Here is a 12,813-nt window from a genome sequence, read left to right on the forward strand (position 1 = left end):
ACGTCATGTCCTATTGTTGAATCAGATCTGGATGCTCCCGAGGCTAAAAGTTTGCGTTTACTATTAAAAGACGTGTTCTTTCTAGATTTTGTGTTATTTTGAGATGTATTTTTATTCGTAGGGCTTGCAGCACTGCAGTCTCCACCCTCTGAGATGGTAGCTTCTTTGTAGGTGGTAATATGAGAGAAGTTGAGGACTTTCCTGAATGGAGATCCTGCAAAACCAGTCTGTTTTTGAGTATCAGGCGACACTCCCAGTTGAGTATAAATTAAAGCAGACATATGCAAGCTAACATTCCCTCCTCTGTTCTTTGTGGATACATGTACAAACTATTGGCATCAGATAATTAGCCTGAGTAATAACGGTTTGGGTGGTTCAGGGTGGAGAGCCGTCAGGCCTTTTGTTGTCTTTTCATTCTTGCTTTCTTAAGGATTGTTTATTTTCCAGGGCATGTACCTGCATGCAACCTGTGACAGTTTTTGCGGTGATCATTTGCCTTTTTCCAACTACAGACAGTGAATGACACACGAAGTGTCACCAGCAGTTACATATTTATTTTATAAACAGAAACATTAAGTACATTTTAAAAACATATGTGCAGTAAAATACAAAACAAATGTCCTATTCATTGGTAAAATGCAAAATTTTACATTAAATATTCATGTAGAAAAAATATATAAGTGTAGACTTTGGCATAAAGGAAAAAAGATTAATTTATACAATCATTTGAAGATCCCCATTTGATCAATGTTGATAAATATTTAAACAATCCCATAATAACTACTCATCAATAATGAAATCACTTACATAGACAATTATAGAAAAACAAAATTGAGTTAACCCCTAAAAACAATACAATTATACTGCTCACCAGTAAAAATGTAACATTAGTGCAATTTATTATTCTATGAGTGCTTTTCATCAAGAGCAATTTAATCCTGGAACATCCCTTGCGTAACAAATACACTTAAATGTACAATAAAACAAATCAACAAGAAAAGCTGTTTATAGTTGTTTAGATTAAGTGTGTTATGCTGCAGGACAATTTGACTTGTATTTATTATGTGCAATCTGCAATCATCTGTATTTTTCTGTGACGCCACGAGTGGAAGCCCCTGTGCGGCAAATGTGTCTTGCGGAGTCCGGACTATTAGTCCAGCTGCATGTAGTAGATCATGGCGATCACTAATGTGAAAAACTGTAGGACAGATCAGAAGTGCATTAGAAGAGTGAATATCCAGTACGATACAACTGATTTTTTTTTCCCCTCTAGGGCAGAATAAGTAACCAAAATACACTATTTAGCCAGAAGTTTTGGGATGCCTGCCTTAACATGCACATGCACTTTAATGACATCCTATTCTTAATCCGTAGGGTTTCTTATGGAGTTTGCCCACCCTTTGCAGCTATAACAGCTTCAACACTTCTGGGTAGGCTTTCCAAAAGGTTTAGGAGTATGTTTATGGAAATGTTTGACCATTCTTCTAGAAGCACATTTGTGAAGTCAGGCACTGATGTTGGACGAGAAGGCCTGGCTCAGTCTGCTCTAATTCATCCCAAAGTTTTCTAATGGGTTGATTTGTAGACTCTGGGTAGTCCAGTCAAGTTCCCCTCACACCAAACTGGCTCATTCATGTCTTTATGGACCTTGCTTTGCGCACTAGTGTCCAGTCATGTTGGAATAGGAAGGTGCCATCCCAAAACGGTTCCCACAAAGTTGGGAGCATGAAATTGTCCAAAATGTATTGGTATGCTGAAGCATTAAGTGTTACTTTCACTGGAAGTAAGGGGCCATGCCCGAACTCTGATTAACAACCCTTACACCATAATCCCCACTCCAACAAACTTTACACTTGGCACAATGCGGTCAGGCAAGTACCGTTCTAATGGCAACCGCCAAACCCAGACTCGTCCATTGGATTGCCAGACTATAGAGTCCAGTGTTGTCGTGCTTTACACCACTGTATCCAAACGCTTCACATTGCACTTGGTGATGTGAGACTTGGATGCAGCTGCTCGGCCATGGAAACCCATTTCATGAAGCTCTCTATGCTCTGTTCTTGAGCTAATCTGAAGAACACACAAAGTGTGGAGGTCTGTAGCTCTTGACTGCAGAAAATGGGCGACTTCTGCGCACTGTGCACCTCAGCATGCGCTGACCCTGCTCTGTTTTTTTTTTTTTTTTTTACGTAGCCTACCACTTTTTTGACTGAGTTGCTGTTGTTCCAAATAGCTTCCGCTTTGTTATAATACCACTAACAGTTGACCATAGAATATTTTGTAGTGAGGAAATTTCACAAATGAACTGCATGCCTAGTTGCTAGATTTCATACACCTTTGGCCATGGAAGTGATTGGTTTGGAGAATGGAAATGATTTGGAGGGGTGTCCCAATACTTTTGGCAATATAGTGTATGATATATAGTAATAAAGCCTGTATCAATAAATGCATGTATCGGTATTAAAGCACTCAAATTAAGATAATTGTAAAAATAAATGGTAAATCATACATAAAAGTCTTTAAACCTCAATATAGTCTTTATTTCCGTATCATTGAACATTCGATTTTGACTTTGGTTTTCATTATCTTGTGATGTCACAAATTTTAAAGCAGTTTTAACTTTAAAAATGCACCTGAAGACCAAAAAGCACAGAACACAAGAACATGTCTGAACTGTGTGTATGTATAGAGGTCATGATTATACTTTATGACTTACCACAAGCATGAGAACAGAGAAACCGTACCAGCTCACAGCCCAGGTGTAACGGCTTAACACAGATTCAATGTACTGGAAGCACCCCTGAAATATCCAAGAAAAAACTAAATCATTGACATAGAAGCACCACTGAATAGGCCTAAAATAAAATGAGGCATCTAAATGTTTGCCAAAGAATCTGAGAGATGTAGAAAACATAAAGAACAAAAAATTTCCATAAATATGTCAGTAGCAAGTCTTTTTTTTCCTAGAAACAAAACATTACATTTATTAGCCTTGCCATGATCTAAATAAGCCCAACATCATGCTGAATTATTTATAAGTTTGTCATTTTTATAAATCTCTTTATTAGACTGTCAAAATTATGCAATTAATTAGTTATTTACATTCCTTTGCATTTTTATTTTTTTATCAGAACAAGACCACATTTTGTCGTGACTAGTTGAGAACCACTGTCAATGAAAGTTGTAACTTTATTTCCTGCAGGTCATAAGTTTGTTGCTGTTGTGTTCAGTAAAGGATGTTACCTTTGTGAACATGGCACTGCTCTTGCCAACACTACAGCCTTCTCGATCATCCACCTCAAAATCACTCCGTCTCTTGCAGCAGTTGATGGGCCAAATGGATGTTTGGCCAAAATTTTGTTTGAAGGTAGAGGCATAATCTAACCAGTCCTTTGGACCGTCTGTTCCACAGCACTCGGCCTTAACACCGGAGAAAAATTAATTAATCAACCTCAGTCTAGTCGAGAGAAAAAACACCTGTCACGTGCACCAGTTGAATTCAAGATTAAAAGGTTAGTTCACCCAAAAATGAAAATTACCCCATGATTTGCTCACCATCAAATCATCCTAGGTATATGCCTTTCTTCTTTCAGACAAATACAATCATATAAAAAAATGAGTTATATAAAAATTTGTTGGCTCTTCCTAGCTTTATAATAGTAGAGACTGTTGCTTCATAAAAGTGCATCTGTCCATCATATAACTGCTCCACACACCTCAGAGGAGTTAATAAAGGCCTTTTCTGAAGGGAATCGATGTGTTTGTGTAAGAAAAATATCCATATTTGACGCTTAAGCTACGTCTAAGGATATTACACACCAGTCATGCCCGTCAGATGTAGCGTAAGCATTTTGACCTGTGAGAGGTGTTACACTTTTTCCATAAGTTGAATAGCCTACAGAAGGTGATCGACCAGAAGCTAGATAATTTCCTTTACGGATATTTTTTTAAATGCATCGCTTCGCTTCAGATAGCATTTATAAACCCATAAACCCACTATAAACCCACTTGAGCCGTTATAAACCCACTTGAGCCGTGTGGAGCAGTTATATGATGGATAGATGCACTTTTATGGACTTCAAAAACCTTAAAACGGAAGACCAGGACATTTTTAATGTTAAACTCTGATTTTATCTGTCTGAAAGAAGAATGTCATAGGCCTATACACCTGGCTGAGGGTGAATAAATCATGGGCAAATTTTTATTTTTGATTAACTAACCCTTAATCTACATTTACATTTACATTTATGCATTTTGCAGACGCTTTTATCTAAAGCGACTTACAACTCAGGAGAACAGGAAGCGATCCGTCAAAAAGAGGCAAAGAAACACAAAAAGTGCCCCAAATACCAAGATTTGTATACCGCTCAGATTAGCAAAAAACAGAAAAGGGAAGAAGAAAGGAGAAATAGAGGAGGAAAGATTTTTTTTTTTTTAAATAAAAAAAAGGGTGTAATCTAGAAGTTAGTTGTGTTGTGTGTGTGTAAGTGTTCAAAGGTGGGTGATATTTATTAGTTGTTCAGCGAATTTTCGCGGGGGCGAAATCCAGTCAGGAATTTTTCGTTACGTTTTTGCATTGCGTTTATGTTTTTTCACATGAATCCTCTGCTTTGGTTTGAAAGTGACTTAAATGAAGTTTGAATGTTAAAGGTAGGGAAGGTACAAACGCTGTTACTAGAGTGGTACCCGACCCGTCCCTTTTAAAAGGTAGGCCAACACATCTGTATCTTTACACCTATGTTCCCTTTTAAAGCGTTCATCCAATGAAAATGATCATCATCCTTTAGTCATGTTGTTCCAAACCTGTATGAGTTTCTTTCTTTTGTTGAACACAAAATAATGTATTTTAAAGAATGTTAACCAGTCAGTTGATGGTATTGACTTCCATAATATTCTTTTGTGTTAACTCATACATGTTTGGATCAACGTAAAGTGAGTCAGTGATTAAGAAAATCCCTTTACTTTTGACAGACAGTTTTTTTTGTTTACCTTTTTCCTGAGAGTGAATCATGAATCATCACCACTTTTTTGTGGTAAAATCGCTGTAGCCTAGGTCAGTGTATGATTTGCTGATTTATATGAAGCCAGCAGCAATCCATCAACAGGATTATCAGTATTTTGCAAGGTATTCTTACAGGTTTGTGCAAGGATAAAACTGGTTTCTCCGCTATCGCGATTTCATTTGAGAGGCAACAGAAAGACATGTTGTGTCAGGTTTGGGTTGAAGATGATTCAACATTTTCCTTCCCTAATATTAAGCGAGTATGTGCGATGCCACCACCCTTTGACAGCTGAAAGGTGATTGTGTTCATTGTAAAGTCAAGAGGTCATCACAGGTGTTCTGCTTACCTGTTCCATCACTCTGTTCCATGTCTGCGTAATCTGCTTCCCTTGTGTGCTGTTGTCTGCGTAGTATTGCAGCATCTGTTTCTTTACAAGGTTGCTGTTCCCAACCAGCTACAATAAAGGAAAGAGGATTTTAAAATGTAAAACTTTCTCTTCATTATGAACCTGAATCAGATTTGATCAACATCATGAGAAGCTTTTAATGGTATTTTAGAGTTATGTACGGTATACCAACAACAGAAAAGTGTATAGAGCAAGAATGTGTATAGGGCAAAAAAGAAAGAAAGTGTATAGCGCAGGAATGGGACACATCCCAGACCAGAATCGAACCTCGGTCCCTGTGGGCCCACTGTGCCTCATCTCTGATGTGTAAATGATTTTATGATTGATTTTTATTTTATTTTAACATTACAGAAAGGCTGGTGACTCTACTCACATAATCTCGGTTGGTTGCTGCTGTGATGGCGGAAGCGCATTCGAACAGAAAGATGATGAACATTATGATCAGGTACTGTGGGAGGATGAAATGTAACAGCATTTGGTAAAAAAGCAAAATTAGTATTTCCTTCTAAATTTGGTTGTTTCACTGAAGGTGATATTGAATAATAATGATCATCTCTTATGTAAAATGGTAGGATTGCTGTTTAAAACCTACCACCATTATGAGCGCACGGCTCCTTTTCAGGGCAGCGAAGATGCCAAACATGCATGTGAGGAAGAAGGCGAAGCCTGTAAAAATGGCAATCCAGGCAGCAGCAAAGATGTCATCTTTTCCTGAAACCCCAGATATGGGGTAGAGTTTATACCCATCCACCGCTACCCAAATGGCCACTGCGAATAATGCCAGTCCAGCTGCCTAAAGAGAAAAATACTTATAAGTATGAGGAGCAAGATATTTCACAACATTAACATATTCTTTTTATTGTCTTAAATCAGACTTACAGCAGCGAATGCATTTAAGATAATGACTACGATCATCAAACATGTCACAACACCTGCTCCCATGGCTGTAGCTTTCTGTTTCTCTCCTGAAGAAAAATAACATAATGGTCAGGATGGACATCCAGCACAAGAATATCAGGGGAATTTAAAGTTCTATAGAACTTTAGCTAAATAGTTCATACGTATTTGTGCATAATTAGATTATTAAATAATATATTTTGGATGTACCACAGTAAAGTTATGGTATCAAATACCATGGCAACATATTAATATATATACCCTGCTATTTAAATGCTATTTCCAAGAATACCGTGGTAATACCATGATACATATCGGTATCTAAAAAGCTTTTTCATAAACATTTTGCTACTTAACGAAAACTACTACAAAAGCAATATTTAGATTAAAAAAAAGGTTTTAAGTCAGTTGATTATGGACTATATAATTGATAATAAATGACAGATAATAAATCTCAAACAAACATTTAAGCAAAAGCGGACTAATACAACATTAAAACTAAACCAATAGAAAGTATAGAAGTAGCTGTTCAGTGACCCACCTGTTCTAGTCTGAGATTGCACCTGCTTTCCCTCTACCTGCAAGTATTCGCTTCATTTACTTTTGTGGACACTTTCATGACGTCAAACCTGTTTATCATCTGTTGTACAGAACTCATGAGGTGGGATGGGCAACGTCACTCCCTGTGTTTTCATCACCAAGTACTTTCAGTTATTCCAATTGTAATTTGATTGAAATGATTATGAAATGAATTCAGGAGCGTCGTCTTCCAAAAACATCTACATTTGCATGTGAATAAAAGCATGCAAATAGTGCTGCGTTGGTGCACTTTGGATAAAGGGTATTTCATTGAATACAAAAATAATAGTCCAAGCTAATCAAAGTAGGATTTAAATTAAAAAAGCCTGTAGAGATAAATATTTCTATCCAGATCAGTATGTGGATCTATTTTATCTATCTACTGTATTTCATATCATTACATTGTTTTAGAGCATAAGAAACAAATAGGGAGAACTTTTTTTGAAAAATGATATCTTATAATATTCATATGTTATGCTATGTCCTCATAAGTGGTTTCATGAAATGACTAGGCAAAAACAATGGGAATTTTTTCATTCACCAACACATTTCAGGATTTTTTTTTTTTAGGATTTCCTTGTTTAAAGTTATGAAAAAATATGATGGAATTAATTGACATACCATTTTAGTTTATACAATATGGGTAAAATGGCCATACATAGATATTCCCATTCAATATATCTATACACTGCATCTAATTTGCATATTAATGTGTTCTTGAAGAAACATGTAATGAAAAAGTGTAATAACGGGAGTAATATTGGTGACATTTTCATAATAATATCTAATATTGATAAGTAATTTCTTTCCCTATTCACTTGTGTCTCCAGATTTAAGTCCTGGTGTTCAGCATAGTGGACATGTATGAAATCAATGCCCTGTTTTGATTCAGAGTCATATTTTGATTAGAACCCCCATAACGTTTTAATGAGATGTCAATTTTTTTATAATTTATACATTCATTTGATTTAAATGATTACAAAATATTATTATATTTTCACAAGAGTGCTAAATTTGATCACTAAATTAATGTCAGTAATTTTTAAACACCAATGAGTTTTGTTGTCGTACCGGTGAAATCTTCAAACATTTAGTATCTCTGAAAAGCCCTGAATGTGCTCTTTACAGGACATCCAGATTTAAAACTGACGTATCAGACACATTTACTAAAATATGTCCACTACAGTGGACAAAGGCGATTACTTAGTCCCAGGAGGATATTCTATTTTTTAAATAAATATATTTTAAAATATATTTGAAGTTTTTTTTTTCAATTAGAAAATTAAAAATGTGTGTACATTGAAGTGTTATTTTTGTATTACATCTAAATTTACATTACAAGTTGCTCTTGCGCTCAGGGAGAAATGCTGACCCCTGCTGGCTACTTCCACCCCCTCACACCATACATCAGCATATAATATGCATTCACACAGTAAGTAGTACCGCCATATTTTTCTTTTTATTAATAGTACTGACTTGGGTAAGCGTCGCTGCAATTATTTCTCATACTTAGCATTGAACAAACCCGAGTCATCTAATGGACGAAAGCATGATTAAGACTTGATAATCGTCCTGTTTGACTTGGGCCAATTAGCAACCATCCAGAACTTCCTCATAGCAAGTTAGCAACATACTGAAACACTAAAAACACATACATTTGGCTAACAATATGCTAAAATGTTTAAAACACTTTTTAGAAATGTGCTTAAAAACATGGTATAGCACTTTATTTTACAGTCATGTTCCCCATAATATGTACCTATTATGGTGGCAACATTACCATAGAAATCATCACTCACATTTTCCACAAAAATGTAATGTTTAGCTTTAGGGGAGAAATACAATGCTTAGAGTTATAAAGACTTCAAATTCGGTGGTGGGGTTGTGAACTCTATCTCTCCTAAACATTGCTCTGTATATGCTAGGTTTCAGTCAGAACAGAAAATAGCTAGGTTTCAAACTGAAAAATCAGTCAGAATTTCACAAAATTGTATGGAGAAACTGGGAATAAATGGGTTAACAGAAGTTAAGTATACCAAGATTAAGTAAACCAAACTTAAACGCCCTGAGAACTGTTTACAATGTCGTCTTGAAAGCTTGTCAAACAAAGTGTTGACTTTAGCACAGCTGACTGTCCTACAAACACACTCATCCATAGGACTTAAGGACTGAGGACACACTTCTGCAGCTCTTTTATTGTTCGAGAACAGGTGAGTTGAATACTGTATTATGTTCTGTTGACCATATTTTATCTGTGAACTCTATTTGTCAAATTCATTCATTAGGGCTATTTACTAGGGGAGTGGGGAAAATAACACAATGGTTTAGGAGAAAACCAGATGTGTAACAGTATATCAGATCTGTGGATCTATTCTTAGAACTTTTTCGTATCTTTACTATAAATACATTTATATTTAATTCATACAGTGGATACTGTAGTTTTATTTTTTACATTTTATTATTCAATTGATGTAGTATTTTCTACTGTAGTACCATGCTAAACCTAGGCTACTGTACTTGAAAAACTTTTTTTTTTTTTTTAAATCTATTGTATTTGTCCTATTTGTCATTTGCTTCTTTGTTCCTATTTTGTATATTAAAAAAATTAAAATAAAATTGCCCGCCTTGCTTTATTAGACATGTAATAATTATTGCAGTCAGCTTAATAATAATACTGGGTTGTCTAAAATGGAAATAATAATAATAATTTAATTCAGTGGATTAAGTGGATTTTTTTTCTTCAAGATTCTGTTAAACTGTCTAGCTTAGTCAAATTGGAAAAGTAACAAAAAACAATACACTACAATTGAATCTGTGCATATATTTAATTAATTTTATTCACAGTTTTTTATTGAATCGTGACCTCAGAAAGGTACCAAAAGATCCCCACCTCGACTTTATACCAATGGTGTTCGCAGTAGGTACAACGTCTAGCTAATGATTGCTTTTTTATGATTTTTTATTTTATTGTTTTGTTTGTTTCAGGGCAAAATTGAAGATGGAAGAAAAACTTCCAAATGAAAAAGTGAAATATTTGCTTGCCCCATGGAGGTTTTCCTTCAGGGCTCCTGGATTCGAAAATAGGCTGGTGTCAGCTCTACAACTATTTGAGCGTTTTCCTTTAGATATAGCTGTGACCGGAGGAACCCAGGAGGCGAATGCTCAGCTGGCTTCTGCAATCTGTGGGCCGGATGAGGAAATTGAAGAAGAAGAATGGGAATCTGATGATGAAGAGGAAGAAGAAACCGATGAAGACGATGAAGAAGACTGGGAAGAAGATGAAAGTGAAGATGAGGAACATAGTATAAATTCTAAGTTAATTACTAATCGCCAGAGCAGCAGGAGGAAACATGTACGGATATCGGAGCATAAAGAATATATAGGGAGTGGCTATCCTGATTTCAACTCTGTGGTTTTACACCGTCAAATCCCGAATGTTCGTGTATGGACTGTGCAGGGACATCCAACTTCAAATTCCATTATAAAGCAGACCAACCAGCAGTATGACTCAACATGCTATGATGTTCTGGTGGTTCTCACTACAGAACGGCACAAGGAGGACCACATGTGGCTCAAAATGGAATTGCATGACAGAGATCAGTCTTTTTTTCTGGTTCAAGCTGAGCATGACTGGGATGTGGTCGAGGAGAAGCCTACAGGGCCATGCATGACCTGTGCCTGGGAACGGATGAGAGCTCGCAAACTGGAGTTGCAGAAGAGAATGAAAGAAGCATATGGAGAGATGGCTGATTCAACAGATAGCCAGAGCCCTTCTGCTACCCAAGATCCAGAGTTAGTGAAGATGAAGGATATTGCAGAGGTGCTTGCTGAAGCCCTACCTGAGCTTCGGAGGAAAGCTTTTAGTCAGTTTCTGGTGGCGATTACTAAGGAACTTCGGGTTCCAAAATTTCTGACAGATGACACACAGTAAGTCACTTCCTTGTGTTTAATATGAAATGTTAAAATGTTGTCATGTGACACAAATTGATTTCCATTTGAACCTCACAGACAGGACTTCCATTGCTGGTTACACACGTCCTAAGTTCTGGGGTCAACGTGTTTTGTTGGTTAAAATCAGGACGTGCATCTCAAACATGGGCTGCTGGTGTGCTTGTGCCCTTACTAGGCTGATTAACTTGCTTAATTACCAGTTACCTCACTCAACCATCTTCATTAGGAAATCTGTATTGTTCCACTAGCTTACTTTTGTTAGTTGTCATAAAACAGCCGGAACTTGCATGCAAATGAATTGTTCATATATATTTACATTATCTAACAAATTCTCTTGCTCTGTCTGACCAGAATAGGAGGTATCTACATTGATCTAAAAAATTCACTGCATTTGTTTCTCAGGATTGTAGTTTATACTGCTTTGAAGTCCAGGAAGATAAACCAGGATGATCTTGACCAGATCTCCAAGCTTTCACAGCCAAGAGATCTCACAGACAATCCATCCAAGCTTCAGTCAATCCTTGCAGCTCTCGATCACTTCCGTCTGGATATCGGTGTGCTGGGTGAGACTGGCTGCGGCAGCTCCAGCCTGGTCAATGCCCTCTTGGGCCTGGAGAACGGTGATGAACGAGCTGCCTCAACCGGTGTCATTGAAATCACCAAAGAGGCCGTGGAGTATCCCTACCCTGAGTCCCCCAACATCCGTCTTTGGGACCTTCCTGGGCTTAGAAAAATAAGTGATATTGACAGCCTGTCCTCTGTGTCCAATGCTTCTGAAGCCCAACCTGTAGCATCTGTGCTCACTTTGTGTGATGTATACATACTGGTGTCTCCTTTAAGGCTTAGATTGGGTGCCATACAGTTGTTGCAGCAAGCGTCCTCCCTGGGGAAAGAGTGCTACCTGGTGGTCTCCATGGCGGACTTGATTGAGGAAAAGTCTGTCGTAGAGTTGAGGCAGTGGGCTGAGGGAGTCTTGGGTAAACTGGGTCTCCAGCAGAGCTTGTTTTTGGTGTCTGCTCACCATCCAGAAACCCTGGACTTACCCAAACTAAAAGAGACATTGAATTCAGCCTTTCCAAGTCATAAGAAAGTCGCTCTTGCCAGATATGTATCAAAGCAACTGAACGGAGATGTTTTCTGGAAAAGATCGGATTCTTGCAAGTTCATGTAAATAATTAATTATAATAATAATTTTAAAAAAAAGATTAAAAAAGAGCTCTATATATATATTTCTATACTCAGGAATATATTATTAGGGAGGTTTTTCTTTTTGTTTAACTACTCATCACATATTTAAACCCTATTTGAGAACCACCATTGTCAGATGCAACTAAAGTGTTTTTTTGTTTGTTTTTTTGCATGTGCTGTTAATTAATATTTTTATATTTTTTACTTTTTAATTTTCGGGCTTGTCATATCTTCCAAATTTTTTTATTTAGGAATATATTTTAAATATATATATTTACATGTATTAATTTATATATTTTTTATCAACAAAATCCTGCACACTACCAGATTTGCAAAAAAAAATGCACTATTTTATGCATTTAGGTGAGGTTGTAAATATTGTAACTTTTTGCAAGCTTTTATATTGTATGGGATTTTCTTTTCTTCCCTATTTATGACATTGGTTTTAAATGTTCAGTTTTGTAGAACCATGTAAAAGCCCACTTAAAACCTGTCTCTGATATTCTGGACAATAGATACACAATATTGGCAGAAGTTTTGGGACACTTCCCTTTACATGCGCATGAACTTTAATGACATCCCATTCTTAATCTGTAGGGTTTAATATGGAGTTTGCCCACTCTTTGAAGCTATAACAGCTTCAACTCTTCTAAGAAGGCTTTTCACAAGGTTTAGGAGTGTGTTTATGGTTAAATTTCTTTATGGAAGAATTTTTGGCCATTCTTCTAGGAGCACATTGGTGAGGTCAGGTACTGATGTTGGACAAGAAGGCCTGGCTCACAGTCTCAG

General features: G+C 36.7%; 2 protein-coding genes across 2 annotated transcripts; one reads left to right on the forward strand and one right to left on the reverse strand.

Moving 5' to 3' along the window:
* Positions 1–146: 146 nt before the first annotated feature.
* Positions 147–7,265, reverse strand: upk1a (uroplakin 1a). The gene is made up of 8 exons (XM_067448011.1): positions 6,848–7,265; positions 6,289–6,374; positions 6,002–6,202; positions 5,783–5,857; positions 5,350–5,457; positions 3,244–3,420; positions 2,717–2,800; positions 147–1,198 (listed from the first exon to the last, which is right to left on the reverse strand). Exons 2-8 carry the CDS (start codon positions 6,349–6,351, stop codon positions 1,151–1,153), a joined length of 756 nt encoding a protein of 251 aa, XP_067304112.1. The 5' UTR covers positions 6,352–6,374; positions 6,848–7,265; the 3' UTR covers positions 147–1,150.
* A 1,459-nt stretch (positions 7,266–8,724) lies between these two features.
* zmp:0000000951 (uncharacterized) lies at positions 8,725–12,007 on the forward strand. The gene is made up of 3 exons (XM_067449443.1): positions 8,725–9,095; positions 9,871–10,812; positions 11,239–12,007. Exons 2-3 carry the CDS (start codon positions 9,884–9,886, stop codon positions 12,005–12,007), a joined length of 1,698 nt encoding a protein of 565 aa, XP_067305544.1. The 5' UTR covers positions 8,725–9,095; positions 9,871–9,883.
* Positions 12,008–12,813: the final 806 nt, after the last annotated feature.

This window comes from Pseudorasbora parva, chromosome 7, assembly GCF_024679245.1.
Source record: "Pseudorasbora parva isolate DD20220531a chromosome 7, ASM2467924v1, whole genome shotgun sequence".
Lineage (NCBI taxonomy): Eukaryota > Metazoa > Chordata > Actinopteri > Cypriniformes > Gobionidae > Pseudorasbora > Pseudorasbora parva.